Raw genomic sequence first — 27394 nt, forward strand, 5'->3', positions numbered from 1 at the left:
TTTCCGTGGGTTCATGTGGGTTCCCGTGGGTTCATGTGGGTTCCTGCAGGTTCCCGTGGGTTCATGCGGGTTCCCGTGGGTTCATGTGGGTTCCCGTGGGTTCATGCGGGTTCCCGTGGGTTCATGCAGGTTCCCGTGGGTTCCCATGGGTTCATGTGGGTTCCCGCGGCTTCATGCAGGTTCCTGTGGGTTTCCGTGGGTTCATGTGGGTTCCCGTGGGTTCCTGCAGGTTCCCGTGGGTTCATGCGGGTTCCCTTGGGTTCCTGTGGGTTCATGCGGGTTCCCGTGGATTCCCGTGCGTTCATGTGGGTTCCGGTGGATTCCCGTGGATTCATGAGGGTTCCCATGGGTTCATGCGGGTTCTCGTGGGTTCCCACGGGTTCATTGGGTTCCCGTGGGTTCATGTGGGTTCCCGCAGGTGCGTCTGTGCCCTGCCTGCAGTCCCACCTCATCTCCGAGCTCCAGCCTGACCCTGGCTCTAACTGGCTTCTTGATGGAGCCTTCAGTGGGCTCATGGCTTCCAAAATAAGGAGACAGAATTTGTATTTCTGTGCTTAGGAGTATTTTTCTGGGGGTTCACAAAGGGGCCTGTGACCCCCAAAAGCTGGGAACACAAGGTAGACTGTGCTTTCTGGGGTCAGGGCCACGTTTTGCTCTTGTGTCCTCCGTCTGGCCAAGGACAGGGTGGCCCTGGCTTGGCCTGGGGGCCCGAGGGCTCACAAGTTCTCCTTGCGGACTGGCCTGGGATGGGCAGAGAGCAGGGCATGTGCTTAGAGGCAGGGACTGGAGTCCACTCGCTTGTGACCCTGGCCCACTGCTCACAGCAGCCCCAGCTCCCCTCCTGCCCCTACAGTGTGCTTGGTGTGGCCGGGAACTCTGAGAACCCCTCAACTCCCTGAGGCAAGGGAGCCCCAGGCCTAGCATCTGGGGCCTCATTTCATCTTGAGACAGAACAGGGTGGCCTGCTTGGAGCCACGGGAAGACTTGGGCCTGGGGTGTGATGGTAATGGGGGTGTCAGTGGTAATGGGGTTGTCAGTAGTGGTAGTGGGGCTGTCTGGTGGTATTGCAGGGTGTCAGTGGCAGTAATGGGGGTGTCAGTGCTAACCAGGTCTGTCTGTCATCAGCAGAGTCCCCAGGCCCCGTTTGCCGAGCTGGCTGATGATGAGAAGATCTTTAATGGGAGTGACAACGTATGGCAGGGCCAGGAGCAGGCACTGCTCCCGGACATCACTGAGGAGGACCTGGAGGCTGTCCAGCTGCGGGAGGAGGCCATCCTGCAGATGGAGGTGAGGCCAGCGCGGGCACGCATGCTCGCTCTCCACACTCCACTCGCGGAGGCTGGGGACCTGGGGAGCCCAGGTGCCAGCCCTGCTGCACCATTGTTTGCCCTTGGCCTGTAGGGGCTGGAACTAGGCCCCCATGGCCTTGACCATGCTGACCACCTCTCTCTGGCCCATGTATCCAGTCAGGGAGAGATGGGAATCTGGGAGACCCATCCTTATGCCCTCCTTCCTGGGCTCCGCTTAATAGGGCATGGCCCTCTGGCGAGGGGCCGGGGCCTGTGCTGGGGTAGCCTCTCAGTCGCTGTGGCCGTTTCCTTTGCTGTGTGGTTAGACTTCCAGGGGCTGTTTAGCTCCAGTGAAGATGACTTGGTGCTTAATGCAGTTCCCAGTAGATTTTTTTTGAAAGGTAGAATAAATTGCTAAGAGCTGAACCTGCAATTTGGTGGTGCTACCAGCAGGGGGTGGGGTGAGCTGTTGGGGTGCAACTGTGGAGTGTGGGCACGGGGTGCTGCTTATTCTTCCTTTCTTTAACGTTTACCTGTGTCTAATGCCGGCTGCCAAACGTGTCTCTAGACCATGGGTAATTTTGAAACAGTTGCTAAAACAAAGTATCCCAAGAGGCGCATGAGTCCAGGCAGGTGTGTATGTGTGTGTGAGTCCGTGTGTGTGTGCAAGTGTGTGAATGCATGTGTGAGTGCATGTGTGTGCATGAGTGCATGTGGGCATATGAGTGCATGTGCATGTGTGTGCATGTGTGTGTTAGTGCATGTTTGGGCAGGTGTGAATGCATGTGTGAATGCATGCGTGAGTGCATGTGTGAGTGCATGCATGTATGTGCATGTGTGCATGCATGTGTGAGTTTCTTCTCCCTTGACTAGTGAGTGCACTTAGAACACAGGAGAAAGGCAGCGTGGTGGGGACATGCTCTGTTGGCAGTGGAATCAGAACCTCTGTCTGTGACCCTGAACGTCCTTCCCCTTTTCTGCCCCCCTCATCTGCAGAAGGTGCTGGGGCGTGCCCACTCTGAAGCTCCCAGGGACTGAGTTTACAGAACAAATGTCTGCTGTGAGCTGATTTTTTCAGAAAAGCAGAGGCCTGTCAGTAAGTCAGCTAAGTCACTGGCTTAGGACCTGTGGCCGGCTCCACTCCCCCAGGGAGCAGGCCTTGCACCCTGAAGGAAGGGGATATGCACAGTGCTGGGGCCCAGCCCACTTCTCCCTTATCCCTTCCTTCCCTGGCCCCCACCTCTGTGCCTCTGCTGTGGCACCCCTTATATTGGTCTGGTGGAGGAGTGCCCATTTCTTGAGACCTGCGTTCAGGGCCCCGCCACCTCCATGAGGTGTCCTCTCCTTCACCCTTTCCTGTCCTCGAGCTCCCCAAAGAGGAAGGCACCAGCTCTGGGCCTGTGGCTTCTCTCTGGGGCTGGATGAGCCCTTTGCTGTTGCTGACATTCTCCAGAGAACCACATAAAGCACGGAGGTTTCCATCCCTCTTTGCTGGCATGGTGAGGCCCACTGTTCCTAGAGAAGCAGAGAAACGGGAGCTCAGAAGCTCCTCCAGGAGTGCCAGCCTGAAGCCTTCGTGTCCAGAGAGGCAGACGGACTTGCTTCCTCTTTGCGCCAAAACTGAGATCCTCCTGGGAAGGTCCCGTCACAGCCCAGTGGGCAGCCAGGCTCAGCCATCCCTTGTGGGTCAGAGTGGCATGCGGAGAGGAGAGGCGCTGCTTGTTGATTGAGTCCGAGGAGTGGAGGCCGCTCACAGAAGCTCCTCCTGCCGAAGGCCCAAACCCTGACACAGGGCTTTGGGTGTGAGGTGGTGGGAGAGGGCAGCTCGCAGGGGAGGCAGGGCTCCTGCTCAGCAGAGCTGGCCCCCCTCCAGCCTCCTGGCAGCTAACTCGGCAGCATCCACGGAACGGGTCTTCAGATTCTGGTGTGGAGCCTTCACTGGAGGGGCTGGTTTCTCCCTGTCCGGCTGGGAGTTCTGTTCCCAGGGCCTTGTGAGGGCTGTTGCTGGTGCAGCCACCCCAGGACGGGGTTCAGAGGAGTGGAGGCTTGGGCCGGCTGCCCCACCTGCGGTCCTCTGTGTGAGGGCCTGTCCTTCTGGCATCCTAGCCCCAGGTTTCCTCTGGTGCTGTGTGGCGAGTGTGGGCCTAGTAGCGGCCTTTCCCGGTGCAAGGGCGCCCCATGTGGAGGCCACTGTGGTTGTCAGTGGAGAGATGGGGGGCCTGGGTCTGGGCGGGAGAGGGGCTGGGGGCTCTGAGCTGAGAGATGGGGAGCCTGGGTCTGGGCGGGAGAGGGGCTGGGGGCTCTGAGCTGAGAGATGGGGGGCCTGGGTCTGGGCAGAAGAGGGGCCGGGGCTCTGAACCGAGAGATGGGGGGCGTGGGTCTGGGCAGAAGAGGGGCCGGGGCTCTGAGCCGAGAGATGGAGGGGATGGGTCAGGGCACGAGTGGAGCTGGGGTTCTGAGCCGAAAGATAGAGGGGCCGGGTCAGGGTGGGAGAGGGGCTGGGGCTCTGGGCTGAACTAAATTCACTCAAGGTCCAGACCAGAGGACCTGGGCGGGTTGGTCTTTGCCTGTGGCCCTCAGGATTCCTCACAGATCAGCACTGTGCTGAGGACGAGTAGCAGGGGGACTAGAGGGGGACCGAATAGGCAGGCCCCATGGCCAGCCTGGCCCTTCCAGCCTCAGTTTCCTTGTCTGCAGCTGGGGGTGACTGAGAGGATGTGGAGCCTCATGCCAGCAAACAGCAGGTCCGGAACAGAAGGTGACGGGGTGGTTCTGGAAGGCACCTGCGCTGAGCACACATCACACCGCAGCCCTCCCTTTGGTCTCTGCAAATGGGAAAAACAAAACACGAATTGTCATTAGCCTTCAGAAGGCCCTCCCCCCGGGTCTGCCGTTGCTCTGTGACAGTGGCTCTGGTGTGATGATTGAGAGGCTGAGACGCAGTGGAGACCCCACGTCCCAGGTCCTGCCGGTTAGGTGGCTCTGGAGCCATCTTTGCAGCCTGCACAGGGCGGGGTTGGGCGGCTGGGTCTGTGGGACTGTATTGCGCACCTCAGCTGGCTGCAGCGCATTCCTCTGGAAGCCAGGGCTTCTCCTCCCTCATCTCCCCTCCCACATTCACTGGGGACTTTCGAATTTGCAAGATTGTATAGGTTTAGAAGTCTCCCAGGGAGACTCGAGGTTCGAGAGAGCCCCCTACATGGCCAGCCCTCAGGGACTTCCTAGGTGGATAGTCCTAGGTGTGAACATGTGGGGCCTCCGAGGCCCGGGCGGGGCAGTGTCAGCCAGTTCCCAGGCACTGCCCTCCTCCTTGTTCTGTTCTGTGGCTACTGCCAGGCAGGGTGTGGTTCGGGCGGTGTTGGGGGCCCCTGTCTGCTGGGACTGTGGGCCCCGCCCAGCATCCCTTTCATTTGTCCTCCTCAGCATTGTCCTTGGGACAAAACGCAGGCCCAACTGGGGACATGCTGTCCTGGCTTTGGGCCCGTGCCCACTCACTGGCTGGATGACCCTGAACCTTGATTGGTCTTGGTCTTTTCATCTGTGAAGTGGGCAGGTGGAGGGATGTCCTGTCCTCAGTGACTTGCCAGCTTGGAGAGCCCATGTGGCCACAGGCAGAGTGTGGTGGGCCCTGTGGGAGGTGATGGAATCTCAGAGGACCCTTGGGTGCCGTGCGGCTGGCTCAGGAGGCCCAGGAGTGACTGGGCAGGAGACAGTGGAGACCAGGCTAGCCTCGGGTCTGGGCAGTGAACTTGGCGCTGTGGCCCTCCCAGGCCTGGTGCAGTTGGATTCTGAGTGAGGGTGTCCTGCCCCTCCTGGGGAGGCTGGCGGGGCCACCAAGACCCACCCTGAGGACCCCTGCTGGCTTCTGTGTGCCCCTGGGCACCCACCTGGATCTGAGCATTGCTGCTTCCATGGTGTGCTTCCCTCAGGGAGGCCCACCCCACCGAAATCAACTGCCCTGTTTCCCTGCCCACTGCTTCTTCAGGGGTCTCTGTTAGGTCCCTGCCCCAACAGACGGTAAGCAGCCCTCTCCTGCCTGGCGTCAGTCCCATCCCCAGAGCCTGGAGTAGTGGGCTCTGTACAACTTGCTGGGACTTACAGAACAAGCATGTCAAACTGGCCATTGCCCCAGAGACAGTGACTGCCCCTCCCCCATGTGGCCACCCCTCCCCCACAATGACCATCCCTCCCCCATGAGTAACACATCCCTCCCCCATAATGACCCCCCTGCCCCATGAGTGACACCTCCCTCCACCACAATGACCAACCCCTCCCCCATGACACCTCCCTCTCCCACAATGACCACCCCCCAATGAGTGACACTTCCCTCCCCCATGACCACCCCCTCCCCCTAGTGACACCTACCTCCCCCACAGTGACCACCCCCTCCCCCATGAGTGACACCTCCCTTCCCCCACAATGACCACCCCTGCCCCATGAGTGATACCTCCCTCTTCCACAGTGACCACCCCCTCCTCCATGAGTGAAACCTCCCTCCCTTCACAATGACCACCCCTCCCCCATGAGTGACACCTCCCTCTCCCATGAGTGCACCTCCCTCTTCCACAGTGACTACACCTCCCCCATGACACCTCCCTCCCCCACAGTGACCACCCCCTACCCCATGAGTGACACCTCCCTCTTCCACAATGACCACTTCCTCTCCCATGAGTGACACCTCCCTCCCCCATGACAGTGACCTCCTCCTTCCTTCACAGTGACCACCCCCTTCCCCATGACAGTGACTACCCCCTCTCCCATAGTGACCACCCCCTCTCTCATGAGTGACCACTTCCATTTCCCATGACAGTTACCGCCCCCTCCCCTGTGAGTGACCTCCCCCTCCCGTGAGTGACTGCCCCCTCCCCTGTGAGTGACCCCCCCTCCCATGACCGTGACCGCCCCTTCCCCATGAGTGACCTCCCCCTCCCATGATAGTAGGCTCCCCCTCCCTGATGATAGCATGCCTGTCCCCAGTGCTAGGCCTGTGCTGAGCCCTCACTTCTGGCCTCTAGGGAGCCCTCAGGTGCCACGGGTAGCGTCTCATTCACACGCACAAGGTGTCCTGCAGAGCCACGCTTCGTGGCTGTGTGGGAGGTGCAGGGAGAGGCTTGGCCAGCCCCAGAACATTCCCAGCCCCAGAACATTCCCAGCCCAGAAATGCGGCCCCCAGGCTGCGTTTCTCTGTACTGATTTCTGCTGGGCATCTTTCTTTTTCTGTCTGTGTGACAACAGACTTGTCAAATACGCTACCGTTTATCCCAGAGCAGAAGAGGAGCCACCCAGGCGCCGGTGGAGGGTGAGGGCTGCTGGCAAGGGAGGGCCTGCTCCCTGTGTGTTCCTTGGCTGTTCACTGTCTGCAGTGTGGCCATCCTTGGCCTGCGTGGGGCCCTGACCCTCTCCATGGTGCCAGGAGTCTCCACCAGACAGGCCCTGCTCCAGCTGTGTACACAGGAGTGTTAAGGGGCAGAGTGGCCACCCGAGAGTGAGCAGGACCCGGTATGGCTCAGTGCACAAGCTCCCTCCAGGGAGGATGCCAGGCCCACTTCCCAGTTTGAGAGGCCTCGGGGCTGGAGCCCAGGCAGTCTGACCCCCACCCAAGTGCCGTCTGTCTCTGGAGGGTGTGGGGCCTGCAGCCTTGGCGTTTGCACCTTTGGCTGGGGCTGCCCGCCATCTCCCAGGTGAGGTTTGTGGTGGGAGGAGTCGTGCTAGTCACCTGTGGGAGCTCAGTCTGCATACGGGTTGCTCAGATGGGAGGCGGCCTGAGGGGTCCCGGAGTGCTGCCTGTCCCACCATGTACTCACTCCCCTCCCCGCCTGAGCTGAGGTCCCCCTGTCTCTGGCCTTCCAGCCTTGGGTGGCCCCTGGTGCTGCTCCCGGGCTGGAGCCCTGGCCTCCCAGGATTCCGGCTGTTGGGTATCCAGGTGCCATGGGAGCTGGCAGCCTCCTGGCCAGTGGCCCTGTCTGGATGGAGGAGAAGATGGAGAGGCCATTCCTATCTCATCACCCGGAGTGTGAGCTTTAATTGTGTTTGAGCAGCAGCATGAGCCCAGGCATGGGTGAGTATGCATCTGAACATCCCGTTAGGCCGTGTCCAGGAGCCACTGCTCATCCCTGCAGCGCAGCTCCTCTGCAGGCTGTCTGCTGCCCCTTGGCTGTCCGCCTGTCCAGCCAGGCCCTCCGAGCGCCCGCAGCTCTACTGACCCATATGGACCCTGCTGACTGGCCCCACCTCCTCTTGGCCTTGGCCTGGAGAGAGCTGGCTTCCAGGACAGCTGCTCCTGTCCTCTGCACTGAGCTGTGGGACTCCCAGAGGAGGCAGGGTGCCCATGGCTGCACAGCAAGCCTCCAGCTGCCGCCAGAAGCATGCCATGACTCTTGGCTGGCACTGTTTTGTGGGTCCTCCCAGGTCGCTCTGAGCCCTGGTGTCCAACCCTTGCCAGGTGGTTGGGAAGGGGACAGCCCTTGAGGTAGTGTCTGCAAGGTGCTCTACCAGCCAGGACTCCCTGTGACCTTGTGGGCAAGGGCGTGAAGTGAGAGGGACAGCCTGCAGTCTGGTATTCGGGGCCCTTGCTGTTGCCCCAGGTGTGAGTGAGGTGATCCCTGGCTCATCCCTGCAGGGCCAGCCCTCCAGTTCTGCCGGGGGCTCTCCACACCCTGTTGGCCTTCTCCGCTTCTCCCCTCCAGTGCCCTTCCTCACGCCTCCCTCCGCCTTCCCTCTGGCTACCCTGCGTCCTCTCAGGTCCCCAGGGGTTCCAGCTTGGCAGACCCTGGAGCAGTTCGCTCTTTCCTCCTGTCTCCGGCTCCTTGTTGTCCCTGGGTGGCCACCCCGCCCCTGTCCCTGCACCCCCAGGTGGGGCCTAGGTCATCTTTTTTATTTGCCTAAGTTGGGGAATAGGGTGGCACTAAGGGGAAGCTTAGTGCCAAGGGTGGGCAAGTGCGGCCCTCCTTTCCTGCCCCTACTCCAGCCCCCTTCCTGCCTGCTGAGGCCCCCATGGGGCTAAAATGCATCCCCTAGTGTGTGGGCAGATGTGCCAGGCCCAGAGCCAACAGGTGGCATCTGGACACTGATAGCATCCAGTTAGCAGGAGATGACCCTCGATCCGAGGTGGCCTGTGCTGTCCGGCTGCCAGGCTGGTGGGAGAGATGACAGCCAGGTCTCCAGGAGGCTTTCTTGTCCCCTGCAGAGGGGATCTGGCAGGCTCAGGTGTCTTCTAGCCAGGGAGAAGTGGGAGCTGGTTCAAGATCCTAGGCCCAGCCACAACCGCACCACTGCGCCATGTGACCCTGAGCAGATCTCTCTTGGAGCCTTAGTTTACTTATGTGTTAAACGGGCACAGTGACACCAGCCTTTGCTGGCCATAGGGTGAAAGTACCACGTTGGAGTGTAACTGTGGCAAGAACTCAGGCCTGGGAAGAACCCGGGCTGGGAGTTGTGGCCGTCGCTGCCCACCTTCCCCACACCCACCCTCCTGCCATGCTGGGGACCAACACCTGCCCTCCCCCTCGGGAATGCGGCCAGGCTCCAGGGTGAGCAAGTGAACCCTGGGCTTTGATGTTGGCTCAGCAGCTCACTGTCCACTAAGGGGTTAGCCTCGCACTGCTGCCAGCCGGGGTGTGGTGCCCCTGAGCCCAAATGAGTACCTCTGTGGGTGCTGTTGATGGCCTGCAGTGCGGCTGCTCCAGGGAGGGGCTTGCTGTGTCTTGCGGCCCCCTAAGGAAGGAAAGCACTTGAGCCTCGGAAGTGCCAGGATCCTGGGCCTTCTTCACATGGGGTCCTGGGGCTTCCTGGGGCAGGAAAGGCTAGCCGTGCTCTGACACGTGGCCCCCCCCACGCTGTGTGCCGAGTGTGGGGGAGGCGGAGCCTTGACACCCGGCGAAGAGCCCCGGCTGACGGATGCGCTTCTGTGTTGTGTAGGGCTGTGCATCTGTGCTGGCGGGCACCTGGTGAGGTGTGTTCTGCCTGTCTTGGTCTGGGATGGGGCTGGGAACTGGCTCTCTAGGCCTCTGAGGGGCCCTCGGCAGGTCCCGTGCAGCCAGGAGCAGGACTTCATGCTCAGGGTGCTTTGGGGCTTAGGGGGCGTCCTGAGGGCCCAGGACAGTCTTCCCGTGGTCTGTGTCATGTCTGCTCTTTCCGTGTCCTCGCTTCACTGATGACCTTGACCTTGCTTCTCATTCCATGGAGAAACCGAAGCTCTTAGAAGAGCATGTCTGTAGCCTCTCAGGGCCAGGCCTGCCCCTCTCCAGGGCCACCGGGGGAGCTGCTTGTACCACAGCTAGCCTGTGGTTCCTGCCTGTCCACTCCCCGACCCCCACACACCCATCTTGTGCCCTCACGTTCCCCTCTCCGATTCTGCTCATCAGAGGCACATTGCAGTCATGCCCACCTTCCAAAGCTCCCATGAAAACAGGTGCTGCCCCGGCCACTCGCCACTGGTTCTAGCACTCCACTCCTCTCCGGCCCCTTCCACAGGGGAAGCTCATGGATGCTGTGGGCCAGAACTTCCCCTTGGGCAAAGCTGAGACTGCTTCCCCTGCCCAGCAGCCTGGAGAGCCGAGGGTGGAGTCTCTTGTCTGCCCACATCTCGCGTTGGCTGTTTGCTGGGATGCGGGCTGGGCTCTGGCCTGGAGCTCCACGCCTGGCTTCTTCCTGGTGCAGAGGCTGGGCCTGGAGGACACTGCCAGGACCCTGGCAGAGCCAGAAGGAAGCCCTACAGCATCCCTTCTCTCACATTCTGCTGGAAGAAGATTGGGAGTGGAGGGCGTGTGCTGCTGTGACCCTCCACGGGAGAGGCAGCTGCCCCCTCACTCCCATTGGACTGCCCTCTTCCTCACTCCTCACCCCTGACACCTCACAGTTCCCTGCTCCTGGTTCCTGTTGCCCGAGGCCCAGAGCACCCTCCTTCCAATGCCTGAGCCGCTGGCTCCCTTCCATCTGCAGGCCCTGACTCCAGGGGTGCACTCTCCCCCGGCTGCCCCTGTGCTCGCCTCACACGCTGTTGTGAGGATTTCTTGTGAGGATTTCTCTCTTGCCATTGGAACATAAGCCCCATGGAGGCAGCAACTCACTTGCCTGACACCTGGCCAATTGCCGCATGGACAAATGGGTGGGGGGCGGTGCTAGGTGGGGTGGGTGCAGGAGGGCTGGGCCAGGGGCTGGGCGTTTCTATCCTGGGACCCCATGAAGGATATGTGTTTAACGAAGGGCTCTGCTGCCATGATTTATGCGCATCTCAGCCCACATCAGGGCTCTTTGAGAGCTGCACTCCTACGTTCTGATGTTGTCAGAGATGACGGTGGCTTGGAGCAGGCCCATCGCTTGGCCAGGGTCACACAGCTCACCCGCCGCAGAGCTGGGATTTGAGCCCAGGTACCTGACTCCAGCATGAGGCCATCCTCGCCGTGACCTCTGAGAGCCGACGCTCACTTGGCCTTTCTGACATGAGGGTGGTGAGATTCATCTCCAAGGTCACCTGCAGGTCCAGAGCCTGGCACAGAAAGAGCCAGCGCCCCAGGAGCCAGTGACTTAACCCTCAACTGGATGCCTGTCCTGAGCAGTGGGCGGTGGGCAGTGATGTGCCTCCCTGGGCTGGAGGGGTTGAAGGGAACAAGCGTGTGCCAGGCTCACCGGGGCACCGGTCCAGAGCCGACCGCCTGCTTCCCGCCAGCTCTGCCCACCTGCCCTTCTGTGTCTGCTCTGCGCTTCCCTCACCAAGCCCATGTCACCTGCTGGAGCTCCTGAGCAAACGTCACCTGACCAAGGTACAGAGATCAGATTACGCCAGCTGCTCTGTTGCCATGACTACCTGGCGGGCCTGGGAGGGCAGAGGATGGGACGTGGAGATGGCCCAGGCAGGGCCCCAAGGCCCCAGGCAGAACGTGCAGGCCTGCCCTGTGGTTGGCATTGCACTGACCTGGCTGACCTCTGGCTGTAAGCGAGTGAGTGGATAAAGGCATGCGGCGTGGTGACTGCATTAACTGGAATAGTCATCTTTGAAGGTGGACGGTTGCCAAGATCCTGATTATAAGAGATGGTGTGATAGAGAAATGCAGTGATGTTTCCTTGTCATTCTGGAAGGGAACTCACAGGCACACACCCCAGTTTTATTATGTGGCATTCAAGGTGCTCTTCCCATGGCGCCAGTGAAAGAAGAGAGAAAATTTCCTGAGAGCTTTTAATGAGTTCTAGTTTTAGCAGCAGTCTGAACAATAATTGCACGATTTAACATCTACTAAGGGGGGTGTTCCTTGGACTCTCCCTGCTCTCCCGCTGTTTGGCTGCCGTGCCAGGGGATCGCCTGCCTGCCCCTGAGAATAGCCCCTCAGGCAGGTCCCGCCTTCCTTAGCCTGTCTTTGGCCTCTCTGTCACCCTAGGACTGAGGACTGGACTTCTCTCTGGATCTTGGCTCCCACCTAGGCCCTGGGGGAGCCCAGGTCTCTGGCAAGTCCCCCAGGTGTGCCTGGGAGTGGAGCTGCGCCTGCCCCGGGCATCTCCCTCAGGAGCCGAGGCCTGCCCAGGTGCGCAGGGCCCAGGGCCCATAGTGCCTGGGGGGACCCACCCTGCCAGCTGCCTGCCCAGCTGGCCCTCCTCTGGCTCTGGAGGTGGAGGTCCTCTCTGGACCCATCTTTGGGATCTGCCCAGACCATCAGCGACAGGTCCAGCTGCAAGTCCTAGCCCACTGCACCCGCCCGGCTCTGCTGCAGCCACCGGGCACTCTCAGCTCTTTATTCATCTGTTGGTTCTGAGACCAGCACTGGGCCAGGACGAAGGAGACTCCCCAGGAAATCCTGGCACCCTCCGGGAGGAAGAGGCACAAAGTCAGGCAGTGCCTCCGGCTCCCACTCCTGTCACCACGCTCTTACACAGAGGGCTTGGGGCTACTGGGTGGGAAGGCCCCATCCCTTAGCATCTAGTGACTCTAGAGCAGCCTTCAGGGCGCACCCGGCCCCTTCCTTCCGGCAGGCCTGAGGCAGCACGGTGGTATACGTAGCCTGAGTGGCTGACGTGAGGACCTGGGTTTCTGGCGATGCCTGTGCCCTGAGCAGCCTCTTGGCTGGTTCTGTGAGATCCCAACACTGTCGACAGGAGGGGTAGTGGGTCCCTGGCCTCCAGTGGTGGCCTCGGACTGGGGAGCAGGGAGGAGCCCCAGGCTCACCACCCAGGTTCATCGTCCTTTCCCTTCTATACGGAGAGTGCTCCCCGAGGACCTGGCCCAGCTGGCCCTGCCCAGGGCCTGTGGGAAGTGGTTCTCTGTGTCGAGCCATTTTCCAGAAAATGAGGGTCAGGGGTTTCTTACCTGTGGCTGCTGACCTGGAGCCCGAGACTCAGATGCCAGGGGCCCGAGCTTCTGTTCAAGCTTTGCTTCCCGCTTAGTTTGAGGTGAACAGTGTTACTCATCAGTGAGCGCCTTGGCAGGGGGTGGGGGTGCCTCTGAGTGTGCTTGGCTGGTGGGCAGCTGACCCCTCTGCTGGGAGGTGGGTGTTTGAGTGCCGGGCATCTTAAAGAGAGGGGCACGTAAAATGAGGGAGCGCAGGCTTCGCACTGTCATTGGCTTCTAAGAGGTTGTGGAGGGGGAGGCTCTCTGCATGTGCCCCCGAGGTGCTGGCAGCCCTGCCGGCTCAGCCTTTGGAATTTGGGGTGCATGAGCCCGTGGTGCCTGGGACCGTGGTCCCCTCTTACGGGAGGCACAGCCCAGTGCACTGAAGGCGTGGAGTCTCTGTGTGTCCCCCAAGCTGGCTGTGATGCAAATGACCATTCTGTGTTAAGCTCATCCCAGTGGACAGTCACCACTGTTCCTGCTGCTTGTCTCTGCCGAGTCCAGCAAGGAGTGGGTGAGCACCCCTGCGGCAGCCCCAGCCCAGAGAACGCACTCCCCACTGCCTCCTCTGCCTGCGGCCCTGACGTGTTGCTGGTAAGGTTGGTGGGGATCGCAGGTGGTCCTGCCATTGCTGGCTCCTGGCAGCCCCAGCACTGACTACAAAACCCTTCCACCAGGAGAACCCGGGGCCCTGGAGGAGCGAGCCCTCTGTGAAGCCAGGCAGTGGCACAGTGAGTGTCGGCATGTTATGGAAAATCACTTCAGCCACTGCATCTCTGGGGGGCTGCCCCTAAAGCCCACAACACAGGCCATCTGTGCCCTGTGGGCACCACAGGGACTTTGCCTGACTTGGGAACACCATGTTCCAGCCTGCGCTTTTGGGGTTACGGAAGTTGACTCTGGTGTCAGGGAATACCCAGTGCAGGGGCCATGTGTGCTCGGAGCCCTGGCAAGTCCCCCAGGTGTGCCTCAGGGACTCACAGCTGCCCCTCTTCCACCCTGCCCCAGCAGCTGTCCCAGGCCCCTGAAAGGAACTGGACTCTGGGCCCTGCTCAGCCACAGCCCTCCCTGGTGTCTCACCAAAGCTGCATCCCCACAGGCTGGGCATGGGCTCAGAGCCATGTTTCCGCCCAGGGACACAACACCATGCCAGTGCGGCCCTTCTCTTCTCCTGCTCACGGGAAGCAGATTGACTGGTGCACACACGGGGCCCATCCAATGCCAGTGGTTGCAGCACAGGACGTCCTCAAGGGCGGCTCACCATTCCTGAGGTCTGGCCAGGGTCCTGGGTTCCACGTCCTGGAGGGAGGCCCGCTGTCCCTGAGGTCTGGCCGGGGTCCTGGGTTCCACGTCCTGGAGGGAGGCCCTGGGTGCTGCCCCGCATTGGTGGTGGTAGTGACCTGGGTTGGAGTCTGCCTAAATGTGGGTTGGATGCAGATTCCAGCATTTTCCAGCTGTGTGTCCTCGGTCACACTAACCCTCTCAGTAACTCAGTTTCCGTCTTTCCTGTCAAATGGGGCAATAACAGGTGAGTCACAGGCCGCATGGGGAGATATGTTCTGCCTGTGAAGCCCTTAAGGGCCCCTGCAAGTCCCTGAGGCCATGAACCACCAAGATCAGGCCTGGGTGTGCTCAGTGGCCAGGGTTGAAGTTGTGGTGGTGTGGTCATGCCTGGCTTTTGACGGGGTCAGGTCTGTAACTGGGAAGCCTGTGGAGGAGGTGACCCACCTGGCTGAGCTATGCCTCATGACCTTGATGTCTTGGTCTCCTGAGACCGTGACCTCCCTCCCACAGAAGGTGGTGGTGATGAGGAGACCAAAAACCGGTCTGAGCTGACCCACACCCATCCTTCCATTTGCTGCTGCCCCGTTGCCATGCCACAGATGCACACCCAAGCTGTGACCCCGGCCCCACCCTCTCACTACTTTCCCACCATGGCCCAGTTCCTGCAGTCGCTGCCTGGCCCTGTATCGCAGCTAAGCCCAGTAATTGAATTGCAGTTGATGGTATGTGTCAGTTTAAGATCGTGCTAAGTGCTTCGTTTCCTAGAACACTCCCAAAGAGAAGATGAATTCTCTTGTAACATTTTGCAGTGGGGTGAAATGACCCTCATGGAAATCAGTCCCAGCTCTGGAATGAGCTGCTGACTGGACGGGCGTGCCAGGGCAGGGGTCACAGCAGGCTTGAAGGAGCTTCTCCTGGACTGAGCTGGAACCCAGCCATGTGCCAGGCGCCCTGTGAGAAGGGTTGGTTTTGTTTGGGTGATGAATGAGCAAACCTGGCTTGAGGTGACCGGGCTTGCCCAGGCCCCTGCAGCTGGCCAGTGGAGGAGCCGTCCCAGGTGCAGCGTGGCAGTCAGGGAAGGAGTGGGCATCTGGTCGCTGGGCAGGCACCTGAGTCCAACTCTTCCCCTTTCTGAGAAGCCCTGGAGGTTATGGGATCGCTTGAGCCCCTACTCCCTGCTCTGTCAGATGGGTGCTGGGATGCCCCTGGATGAGTGCAGGTGTGATGGGGATGGTATGTGCCTTGCACAGGTCTGTGCTCTGAGCATGCTGTGGCCACATTCCTGAGGATCATCAAGGCCACTTGATGGCAAAAGGAGTTAGGGTAAAGGTAGACAGCGTGGAAGACTCAGGAGGCCAGCACAGGATGCCAGGTCCTCCTGGCCCACGTTTCTGTTCCTTACTGTGTTCTCTAGCTTCATGAAGCCACTTAGTCCTTGGATAGCAGTGGAGCAACCATCCACCTAGCCACTCATTGACCCACCCACCCCACTATCCATCATCCGTCCACATACCATCCATTCACTCTTTCATCCTTTCACCTACTCACCTATCCATCCATCATCCATCTACCCACTCACCCACCCACCAATCCATCCATCCCTCCTCCCACCCATCCACCCATCTGTCCAACTACCCATCCATCCATCCATCCATCCATCCACCCACCCACCCACCCACCTACCCATCCACCTATCCACCCACCCACTCACTCACCCCCCATCCACCCACCAAACCATACATCTATCCATCCACCCACCCACCTACCCATCTGTCCAACTATCCATCCATCCATCCATCCACCCACCCACCTACCCACCTATCCACCCACGCACTCACCCACCCACCTATCCACCCATCCATCTAGCCACCCACATATCCACCCACCCACCCATCTGTCCAGCTACCCATCTGTCCATCCATCCATCCACCCACCCACATATCCACCCACCCACCTACCCACCCACTCATCCACCTACCAATCCATCCATCCACCCACCCACTCACCCATCCATCTGTTCAACTACCCATCCATCCATCCATCCATTCACCCACCTATCCACCCACCTACTCACCCACCCACCTATCCACCCACCAATCCATTCATCCATCCACCCACCCATCTACCCACCCACTCACCCACTCACCAATCCATTCACCCATCCACCTACCCACTCACCCATCCATCTGTTCAACTACCCATCCATCCATCCATTCACCCACCTATCTACCTATCCACCCACCCACTCACCCACCCACCTATCCACCCACCAATCCATCCATCCATCCATCCATCCATCCATCCATCCATCCATCCACCCATCCACCCACTCGCCCATCTACCCACCCATCTCTCCAACTACCCATCTGTCCATCCATCCATCCATCCACCCACCCACCCATTTATCTCCCATCCCATCTGTCCATCCAACTACCCATCCATCCATCTATTCATCCATCTACCTACCCACCCATCCATTCATCGACCCACCCACCCATCTGTCCATACACTACCCATCCCTCTATCCACTCATCTGTCCAACCACCTATCCATCTACTCATCCATCCATCTAACCATTCACACACTCATCCATCTACATAGCCATCTGTCCAACCACCTGTCCATCTACCCATCCACCCACCCACCAGCCATCTACCCACCTATCCATTCATTTATCCACCTACCCACCCACCCATTTATCCATCCACTCACCAAATCCATCACCCACCCAACTATAAATACACCCATCCATCCATTCACCTACCCCGCATGTATTCATCCACCCCCATGTATCCATCCGCCCCCTCATCCACCTGTTCACCATTCCATTTGTCGACCCACCTATCTATCCATCTATCGGTCGTCCTCCCATCTACCCTGAACCTCCCACTCCCCTGAACCTATTTATCCATCTCTCTCACTTCTTTAGGGTTTGCTGGACAGCCCCTGTGTGCTGGCCCATGCTCAATGCTGCTGCACAGAGAGGGAAAGATAGACCCGTCTGTCAAGGAGCCCCCAGGCAAGTGGGTGGGTCATCTGCCTTCGACATTCTCTGCTCTCCTGCAGTCAGGCCTTTACAGTGCTGAGGATGCTGTCCCAAACTAGACCACAAATCCTAGGGGCAGGCTCCAGGGCCTCTGTACCCAAGGAAGTAGCTCACAGCCCCTGGGACACCTGGAGAGCTTGGGGCTTGGCCTGAGAGTCAGGAGATGGAGAACTCAGATCCCTGCTCTGTCTCTGACTCTTGGGGTGACCTTGGGCTTGCCCCTAGCCCTTTCTGGGCCCAGTCATGCCTCTCTCACAGGAAGTGGATAGACCAGCTGGTTCCTCGTTCTGCAGGTGCTGCCTGGGCCTGCCCCAGCCTCGATGGGCACTCTCAGCTGCCTTCCTGTCTGCCCCGCAGCCCTGCTCCTGACGTGGCTCTGTCTTGTTTCCACAGAGCAACTTGCTGGATGTGAATCAGATCATCAAGGACTTGGCCTCCATGGCATCGGAGCAAGGAGAAGCTGTCGGTGAGTACTCGCCCAGCCTCAGGCTGCCTGCTGCCCCAAAGGCCTGCCCGCCAGCCCCCGGACCTCACCCCTTCCTTCCCCTAAGTGTGCCTGCTACTGCCAGGAGCTCTGGCTCTCAAGCCAGTGGGGCAGGGGCTCCCAACTCTGGCTGGGGGTCTCTTTTCCTCAGTTGAGGAAGAGCCAGTCTGCCCCAGGTGCCCACAGACCTTTGGTTAAAGCACTCAGCTGCCCACCAGGACCCTCAGGCCATGTCCCACCCACCCACTCTCCCTCCATGCCCTGGGCAAACTGTGGCCTCACCTTGGACCTGTGCTGAGAACAGCCTCCCGGCCCCTCCTGCTCTGATGACTGGCAGTAGGTCCAGAGACCCTCAGGCAGCTGGCTGGGTGAGACCCTCGAGAACCTCCCGAGTGCTTGCCCCTCAGTCCCCTGGGAGCCTGGGCTTCCAGCTGTTCCGTGTCCCCAGACAGTACTCCCTTACCGCCTCTTCTCCCCAGGACCCCTCCTGTCTCCTCGTCCTCCCACATTCTCCCCACTGTCAGCTTCCAGTGCTGGCTGTAGCTGTTTCTGCCCCTGGCCAGCTGTCGTGGGCTGGGATGTGCTGTGTGGAGTGGTTTGTCCACTGTAGGTACCTACCAGTCCCAGTGATGGATGGATCAGGAGGGGCACTCCTGCTGGCAGTTCAGGGAAGGGAGCAGTCATGGGGTGGGGGACAAACCAGGACTGACCCGCCACATGTGATCAGGGCCCCAGGGAGGGCAGAGGGCACTGCCAGGTGGACAGGTGGGAGGCCCAGAGAGTGGCTGAGACACTGGGGCCTTGCTGTCGTGGATGCCGGCTGCCAGTGCGGGGCGCCGACGCAAGGCCTGGCCACTGTGCCCAGAGATGGGGCCTGCGATGACCGGGACCCCAAGACTGGCAGGGCTGCTCTCCCCAAGATCTCTGCCCCCTGCTCAGCCTCTGGTGCCTTTCCAGGGTCCAGCGGCAGCCACGCTATGTGCCGTCAGAGCTGCAGCCCCGAGCCAGCCATGAACCTGCTGCCAAGTGCCGGGCCAGGCCCCACGCCCCTGCGGCCAGGCCCCCACTCCCGGACCAAGACGCGCAAGCCCAACTTCAGCCCGCAGGAGACGGAGGTGCTGGTGCAGAGGGTGAGGCGCCACTACCCACTGCTGTTCGGGGCACTGCGGGGCACGCCGGCCCGGAAGCTCCGCGTGTGGAACCGCATCCTGCAGGCGGTGAATGCGCTGGGCTACTGCCGCCGGGACCTGGTCGACCTCAAGCACAAGTGGCGGGACCTGCGGGGCGCCGTGCGCAAGAAGCTGGCGGAGGGCACCGTGCCCGGCCTCATCCTCACGCCTGTGGAGCGCGTGGTGGCGGAGACCTTTTCCACCCACAGTCCCCAAGGCCAGGGCCAGGCCATGGAGCCCCTGCCAAGTAAGTGGGCCCTCCCCACAGAGCAGGGCTGGCGAGCGGGCTGCGAGCCTCCTGCACCAGCTCCCCAGGGAGACCCAGAGGCCTGTGGAGATGGCCCGCCATCCTCCTGCCCCTCTCTTCTTTTAGGTGGGGAAACCAAGGGTCAGGGCCAGGGACGGGTCTGCCTGCCTGGGTAGTGGAAGGGCTGCAGCTCCCGCCTGGATCCCACCTCGGGGTCTGCCCAGCATTGCCAGGCATTGTGGCACCAAGGGTCTCAACTTAAGGTAGATGCCACCTTAAGCCATGCCCACCGGGTGTCCAGATGGGACGCTGGTCCCAGTTCCACATTACTGTAGTGAGTGAGCGCCACGATGGTGAGGGAGTCACAGGTGGTTGCAGGGACCGGTGCCTGGTGAGGGGTGGAGATGAGGGCAGAGCTTCCCAATGCACAGCAGCAGCAGCAGCAGCGGGTGCCACCCAGGGTGCCCTGGTGCCCTTCAAGACCCCATCTTGGCCTCTGGTGTTCCCACCGGATGTCATGTGGCCTGGCCTTTCTCTCCACACACGGCCCTCCTCTCCTGAGTGTAGTGCAGAGGTGGACACAGCTGTCCTTAGGCAGCCAGGTCTTCTATACCAGTGGGTCCCCACAGGGAGAACACTCCACTTCCCTGTGCAGGGCCGCAGGGTCTGAAGACGGGCTTTGTGGGAGGAAGGAGGGCTTCCCTCTGCTCTCCCCCAGCCCCAGAGCCCAGGGTGGGGCTGCCAGGAGAAAGCAAGGCCGGCCTGCAGGTGGGAGCAGCCTTACTCTGGATGCGCCTCCAGCCGGCTGACCTTTGCCATGGCTCCCAGGGAGCAGGAAGTGACTTGTCCTGTTCACTGGTCACTATTGAGCAGCTGTTGGCAGAGCCAGGCAGGAGTCTGGGCCCCAGCTTGGCTCTTTCCCCCCGCTAATGGTTGCGGTGGCTTCCCCCTTTGTGCTGGCCCGTCCCTCTGGGCACACAGCCTCCCAGGACACACTGTGCCCCACTCTGAGCCCACAGGCCCACTGCAGGGACCACTGGATGTCAGGTGTGTTTCTGTGCTCGGCTGGGCCTTGGCTGCGCCCGCAGCTGCCCCTGGCTCTGAGGGTGACGCTGGCTCCATGCCTCCTCCCACCACCTCCGTGCCTCCTCCCTCTGCATCTCCTGTCCTCCTCAAGACACTGCTCCAGGAGCTCTTTCGCCATCCTCCACACATGGTGGCCCACCCTTCAAAGCACAGCCCTGCTGGACTCTCACCTTCCTGGGAGCTGCTGGAAGGACTTCAGAGACGAAGCCACAGAAGCAGGACCAGCTTCGTCTTGAGGGCCACAGAGTGGACAGAAGGACTCAGCCTCATGGGACAGGCATGCCCCCACTTGTAGCCATGGCAGAATTTGGAGCCTCAGCCAGCCTCAGCTGCTCCTGCTCATGGCGGTGCACAACGCTGGGACCCATGGGGAGAGTGGGCTGGGCTGGCTTGGAGATGCGTGTCGACCCAGGGTACCACCAAGCCTGTGGCTGACCTTGGACAAGGGACCTGGGCTGTGGGCCTGGGCTATGGGTCTTGGGTGATGGGCCTAGGCACTTGGCCTCTTGATGGGCCTTAGGGATGAGCCTGGTCAGTGGGTCTTGTCATGGGGTGGGGCTGGAGGAGGACCTGGGTTCTCCTCTCAGGCCTATGCAGGCCAGAAGTGGCTGTACCCACCTCCAGGGAGGCCACACACTCCTACAGGGCAGGGCCTTGCAGCTCAGGGTTCTACAGGCAGAGGCAGGCCTGGTTTGGGGGGTACTTCAGGGCACGGGTGGACCTGCAGTGTGGGGCTTGAGAGGGAGGGGTCTGGCATGGGTGGCACTGGTGTGGCCTGGGCACTCAGCCCTTTTCTGCAAGTCCCCACCCTGGAAGCTGCCGGAACTCCGGTTTGCCCACCGTGCGGTTCCCTGCCCCCTTAGACTGAGACCCAGCCTCGACTTCTGACCCCTGATGGATCAGCCCCTCTAGGGCTGCAGGCCGCTGGGCTCACCTCCATCACAGGAGTCTTTTGGTGCCTGTGAGCTGCTCCGAGTGGCCTGGCCACTGCTGACAGCAGCTGACATTTGTTCAATTCCCGAGCGAGGGAGTGCTTGGGACAGGGTTGGACTTCCCCTTGTGGGCACTGAAGTAAGGAGCAGGGAAGTGGCCACCAGGCCTGTTGACAGGGTGGGGACCTCACTGCAGGCCCAGGTGCCCGGAGCTGTCCGTGCTGCCCGCTCTGCAACAGTGCTGCGTGGGGCTTGGGCAGAGCCAGGCCTGCAGGGCTGATCACAGCTGTGGGGCTGGGGGCAGCGATTTGACAGTGCGGGGTCTCCTGCAGAGGCCCCTGTGCCCTCAGTTTCCTTTGAGGTGTGTGTGCTGTTCTCTGAGTGTCTGGGAATGGCGATAGCAAAGGCTGTTCTCTTTGGCCCCTGGAGGCCTGGCCTAGTGCTTGGCTGTCCCTTGGATCCTGGAGCCAGGGGACTTGCAAGGGGCCCCCGTGGAGCACCCCTCGTGTCGGGAGGGCCAGGTGCCCAGGGCCCTGTGGCTCTGCAGGGCTGACCCCACAGACCGGGGTCTCCAAGACCCGCCAAAGCCATGGGCCCGGGGATGATGGCTGATGAGGTCTCAGAGTGCCTCTCAGTGCCACGGGGCCCACACACTGAACCTGGCCTCACCCCACAAGGAACGCAGGGCCATACGGCCCCAGGAGCAGCCTTCCTCCCCTCGCCCATCTCTGCTCATTGCCGTGGGGCAGGACATGGTGTGCCCACCTGGCAGCTGGGGCTCTGAGGAAGACATTGCTGGCTGCGGAGCTGAGTGATGGTTGCGTGATGTGTCTTGACTGTGGGCAGTGCCAAGCTGGTTGAGAATGCCCCTAGGACAGCCCTGGGCCTAAGGCTGGCGCATGCAGCCCGGAGCAGCAGGATGTCCGTCCCCGTCCTGAGGGTGGGCCTGCAGGTCACACGCTATGATCAGAGTCCCTGGTGTCAGGGCTCCATGTAGAGCAGGACTGGGCACTGGCTGAGTCCATGAGTGGGATGCAGGGCTGGGCTGAGGCTGCCTGTGGTCACGGGCAGAGAAGGGGTCCAGCCAGGGCAGGTGGCCTGTCCAGCGCCACCTGCGTTAGCCCAGACTGCCATGGCCTTCCTGCCCTCCTGGCACATGTTCTCTACTGTCTGCATTCACCGCTCAGTGACAGAAATGAGGCCAGGCTGTTGCTGCTGTGGATGCAAGGTGGCTTCTTTACACTTGAGAGGGGCAGTGCCCAGGCCCAGTCTGGGGCTTCCTCCCTGGCAGGCTGGTCTCTCCTGGGTGGCAGTCGTGGGGGACTCTGTCACACCTCTGGCCCCATCTTCCTTCCCTCTCCTCCACTGGCTGAGAGGGTCGTGACCCTGATGTGGCAGGGCATGGAGAGCCGTGGTCATTTGGGGGCTGTCTGCACGTGAGCCAAGGGGTGCTGTGCTCCAGGAGCAGCCCAGGCTATCGTCCATTCCCACCCTCTCCTGGACCTGGCTCCCTGTGCGGGGGTCTGGCTCCCCCTGCCTGGCTGGGGCAGGAGCCCCCAGATGCAGTGATCAGGGTGCGTCTTCGAGTGCCTGTGGCTCCAGCAGGGCCCTGGGCTGGGGATGAGGTGGGGCGGAGCTGGTGACCAAAGGTTCAAGTTTGAGGCTTTCGGGGGCTTCTGAAGGCAGAGCTCATGGGCTCCGCCTCCTGCCCAGGGGCTTGCAGAGATGGGGCCAGTTCCCTGATGAGAGAAGGGAGGCCTGCTGGGACAGTGGGGAGTGGCCCTGTCTTTCTGAGGATCCTGCCCCCTCAGAGCCAGTCCTGCCAGGCTGGAGGTGGCGCCGTGCCTGGCAGCAGTGCCTGTGGTCCTAACGGTCTCTATCCCAGGCGTCGACCCCGGAAGGCTCAGGTCAGCCCGTCCGTCCTGGGGGTTACTGCAGGTGCAGTTTCTTGAAGTGTTTCTGCCTCCCAAGCTCCTCTAGTTGCTGGAGTGGAGGCAGGCCTTCCAGGGAGCCTCCCTCTGGGAGGAAGGCATGCGCCCTGTGTTTGCATCTGGCTCTGTTGTGGACCCTGCCTGTGCCTGCACTCCTGGCGCCCGGGCGGCACGTGTCTTTCCCTTGGGCGGAAGAGGATGCTGAGCACCAGGGACCGCCCAGGTGGCGCACTGGGATTCAGGTGGAGGCTCTGGTGTGGGCAAGGCCTGCTGGGGCCAATGCTCTCACCACTCATTGCCTCAAGCCCACAACTGGCCCCAAATTCCTTGTGGGGCGAGGACAGCTTAGGCACTCGTACACGTGGTACTGCTGTTTTTGCTGCTGGTGTAGAATCTTCCAGATCCCTGGGGCTGCCCTGGTGGTTCTCGTGGGCCCTGCTGATGTGGCCTCCCCGGGTGACACTGCCGCAGCCACTGAGACTGGCTTTGCCCAGGCACCAGCTCCCGTGAGCCCCTCATGGTGGCAAGACTTGCTGGTGAGCTCCCTGTGCCAAGGGGGCCAGCACGTGTGGCCAGCCAGAGCCCTGTGTGTGCAGACCTGGCCTCCATCAGCCCCATTGCAACTCCACAGACATTCAGGCTGGGGCTGTGCCCCTTCAGAGGGGGCCGTGCCACAGAGTGGAGGGGCTAGCTCAGGCAGCGTCATGACAGAGCGGGACTTGACCCCAGCCCTGACCTCCCCCTGTCACTCCCACCCTTTTCCGAGTGAGTGTTTCCTGCCTCACCAGTGTGGGCACTGAGGAGTCTCCTTCCTGGGCCACCTCCAAGTCTCCGTTCTAATGCCATTGCCCACTGCCCACCCCAGGCGGAGCCGTCAGGGTGCCTCCAGCAGCCCCGCCCATCCCTGCAGCCTCGCTCCTCTGGAGGCCCTGGGCTCAGGCTCTGTTGGGCTTGTCTTTGACTGTGTCCTCGGCACGTGGGTGGCTGGGCCTCCATCTGTGGTCGCCTTTTGTTGTCTTGATTTGCAGATAGTATTGAATCCAGCCTTGAGGCTGTGTCCTTGCAGCCTGCCAGCTCCTGGCTGGAGCCAGCCGGCCCCAAGTAAGTTTGTGACAGGGCTGAGAGGGCCCTCCGTCCCCTGTCCTCTAGGCCTCCCTGCATCTGTGAGGGGGGCCCAGGCCCTGCCCTGTGCCCAGGAGGGGTCTGCCTACAGGCCTCCCAGAACCAGCCTGCTGCTCAGGCCCTGGGGGCTCTGGGAGTCATGGGTCCACGGCCACAGGGGTCTGTGTGGTACCCGTGGTGGTCAGCACCATCTCCTCTCGTCTCCACTGCGCCGCCCTCTCCCGTGGATCCCGGCGTAGTAGGGGAGGGTCCTTGGGGCCTTCCTGCTCCACCTCCCATGCCAGCTGCTGGCATATGGCATGGTGTCCTTCCTGGGTCTGGGGACTATGGAGGGGACTTTGTGATTGGGGCAGGTCAGTGGCTCAGAGGGAACAAGAAGAAGCTCAGGCCTTTGTTTTCTTGAAATGGGACTTGGAGCCGTCTTGAGGACCAGCCACTCACTGGGCCTTGTTGCTGACTTGTGGTCACCCCAGGAGGACCTGACAGGTCAGGCTGGCTGGGGAACACGGCCCAGCTGGGATGGAGGCCTGGCCACCGTCTTTCCCTCACTGTCTCTGTTCACACTATGGCCGGGTGCTCCTAGCTAGCCCTGACAGGCAGAGGTGACCATGCAGAGCCTGTTAAGGAGTAACCAGGAGCCAGGCAGGCTGGACGTTCAGTAAGGTGAGGGTGGCATGGGCCACTGTGGGAACGCAGAAGAGGCCCCTGGGCCATCAGGCTGGGACAGCGCATGCTCTTGACAGGAGCAGGGGCAGTGCTGGCAGATGTGATGGTGCGCTAAGTGTGAGGTCGGGGTTTGGGAGCAGCCAGGTCAGCAGGTGCGACGAGGTGGGAGCCATGTCCTGGGAAATCATGGCTGTGACTGCAGAGCATCCTCGGCTGCTTCACAGGTGTGAGAGGAAGGGGGGCCGCAGCCAGAACCATGCAGGGACACGAGTGGGTAGAGATGCGGGGGAAAGGCCAGAGCCGCCTTGAGTTCCCATTGGAGGCCCAATGCAGGCACCCCTACCGGGGGAGTGTGTGGTAATGGGGAGGTTGAGCCCCTCCCCATTTCTCTGTCAGGGGCCATTAGCTTCAGAAGGTCGGGGTCACTGAGGGTCCGCCCCTGGTGACAGCTAGTGAAAGCCAGGCTGGGAGACCTGGGAGAGGCTGTGCCAAGGTCATCCACAGGATCAGGGCAGAGGCAGGGCTGGGGCTGGGTCTCCTGGCACCAGCTCCGGGCTCTTTGGCCTCAGCCCCCAGCCTGCCATCTCCTAGCTGCTGAGGGCAGCTAGGCCCAGGGTCCTTCAGGAAGAGGAAGGTGTAGGCTCTGGTGATGGGCAGCAGACTCGCCAGAAACTCAGGGCCACAGCACGCAGAGGACCTCATCCCAAGAGGAAGGCAGCCAGCTGGCAAGATGACCCCTCCCGAGCACCCTGGGACCACCTGGTCAGAAGCAGCACCCATGCCTGGGACGGCAGGAGGATGATGGGACAGTGAGGAAGAGGAGGAGGAGGAAGAGGAGAAGGAGGAAGAGGAGGAGGAAAGGAGGGTGGTGGCAACTGGGCCAGCCACCTGTGCAACGGACACCCTGCCACGTTCCCAGTGAGCCTGTGGGCTCAGTCCCCCCAGAGCAGGCACCGCCCACACTGCAGAGGAGATGGGCAGGGCTTGGGCCCAGGAGGCGGAGGTGGAGTCACCTCTGCATAGACCATCCTGCTCCTGCCCTCGAGGAGCCTCCCCATGGAATGTCAGGGAGGACCATGTGTTGCCCCATCCTTCACACCCAGGGACTTGGAAGGGTCAGAGATCCCAAACTTAGAGACTGAAGTCTAAGACGGACGGGTGGTCTTTGATATGCAGCCTGGAATCTGAGGCCTGTGGAAGAGAAGGTGTTTTCTAGGGTCACACAGCTGTTGAGACCAAGCAGAGCTGGCCTTGGAGCCCACGTCTGCTGAGTCGCAGATTCAGGTCTCCCTGTTGCCCTAGGGAAGCTTAAGCCTTTCGCCTTCCTGGGGACATTCACTTGGGTGGATGGGTGCCTGCTGGACAAAGGGATGGCCAGATGGATAACTGGAAGGATGGATGCATGCGTGAGTGGATGGAAGGAGGAGGTGTAGATGGGCGGGTGGCTGGGTGGATGGAAGGATGAGGTGTAGACGGACGGGTGGCTGGGTGGATGGAAGGAGGAAGGTGTAGATGGATGGGTGGCTGGGTGGCTGGGTGGCTGGAAGGATGAGATGTAGACAGGTGGGTGGCTGGGTGGATGGAAGGATGAGGTGTAGATGGACGGGTGGCTGGGTGGATGGAAGGATGAGGTGTAGATGGACGGGTGGCTGGGTGGATGGAAGGAAAGTATAGACAGATGGGTGGCTGGGTGGATGGAAGGATGAGGTGTAGGCGGACGGGTGGCTGGGTGGATGGAAGGATGAGGTGTAGATGGACGGGTGGCTGGGTGGATGGAAGGATGAGGTGTAGGCGGACGGGTGGATGGGTGGATGGAAGGATGAGGTGTAGACGGACGGGTGGCTGGGTGGATGGAAGGATGAGATGTAGATGGACGGGTGGATGGGTGGGTGGAAGGAGGAAGGTGTAGACAGACGGGTGGCTGGGTGGATGGAAGGATGAGGTGTAGACGGACGGGTGGATGGGTGGATGGAAGGAGGAAGGTGTAGACGGACAGCTGGCTGGGTGGATAGAAGGATGAGGTGTAGATGGACGGGTGGCTGGGTGGATGGAAGGATGAGGTGTAGACGGACGGGATGGAAGGATGAGGTGTAGATGGACGGGTGACTGGGTAGATGGAAGGAGGAAGGTGTAGACGGGCGGGTGGCTGGGTGGATGGAAGGATGAGGTGTAGACCAACAGGTAGACAGAGACTGCATGGATAAATGGGTGAATAGTCTGATGGATGAATGAACAGAAGGAAGGGAAGGAGGATGGAAGGGGTATGGCTGGCCAGTGGTGAACACATAGATGGACAGATAGATGAGTGGATGAAGGGGTATGTGTGTGTGGAGGAATAAACATGTGGGTGGCAGATGGCAGGCAGACCTGCGGGCAGCTGGCTGACCACAGGGCAGTCGGAGGATGAACACAGGTAGTGTCGTGGTAGCTGGGGATGCAGGCTGCACTTGGACAGGCCATGGCTTCCATCCCAGCATCACTAGAGTAAATGTGCCCATCTGTGGGTCTTTTTCCTCATCTCTCAAATGGGTGCAGCTCCCACTGCAGAGGGCCATCGTGAGACCCAAACAACCCCAGGTTCAGAGGCCTCCATGGACACTCTCCCTGTGCCTCCCTCACGTCCTGGATCACTGGGTCTTGGATGTGCAGGCTGACCTTTTCCTCTTTCCCTCTGTTAGCTGACGAGGACGAGGCCCCCAGCTGCTTGTGGCTTCCCCTGCGGAGCCCAGAAGGGCCCAGCCCGCCTGAACCTGACCCCCTGGACTTACGAGGAGTCTTCCGCACACCCTCATCACCCTCTCCACCCACTTCCCCAGCCTCC

The 27394-nt window shown here is 60.9% G+C and overlaps 1 protein-coding gene across 1 annotated transcript in view; it reads left to right on the forward strand.

The window, feature by feature from the left end:
* Nucleotides 1-24036, forward strand: part of TSNARE1 (t-SNARE domain containing 1) — a 130905-nt gene extending 106869 nt beyond the window's left edge. Inside the window, 4 exon segments of the mRNA XM_078353028.1 lie at nucleotides 1129-1287; nucleotides 17330-17402; nucleotides 23814-23843; nucleotides 23846-24036. Of these exon segments, the coding sequence (XP_078209154.1) occupies nucleotides 1129-1287; nucleotides 17330-17402; nucleotides 23814-23843; nucleotides 23846-23898 (315 nt within the window). The 3' untranslated portion in view covers nucleotides 23899-24036.
* Nucleotides 24037-27394: the final 3358 nt, after the last annotated feature.

The sequence above is a fragment of the Callithrix jacchus genome, chromosome 16, assembly GCF_049354715.1.
Source record: "Callithrix jacchus isolate 240 chromosome 16, calJac240_pri, whole genome shotgun sequence".
In the NCBI taxonomy this organism is placed as follows: Eukaryota; Metazoa; Chordata; class Mammalia; order Primates; family Cebidae; genus Callithrix; species Callithrix jacchus.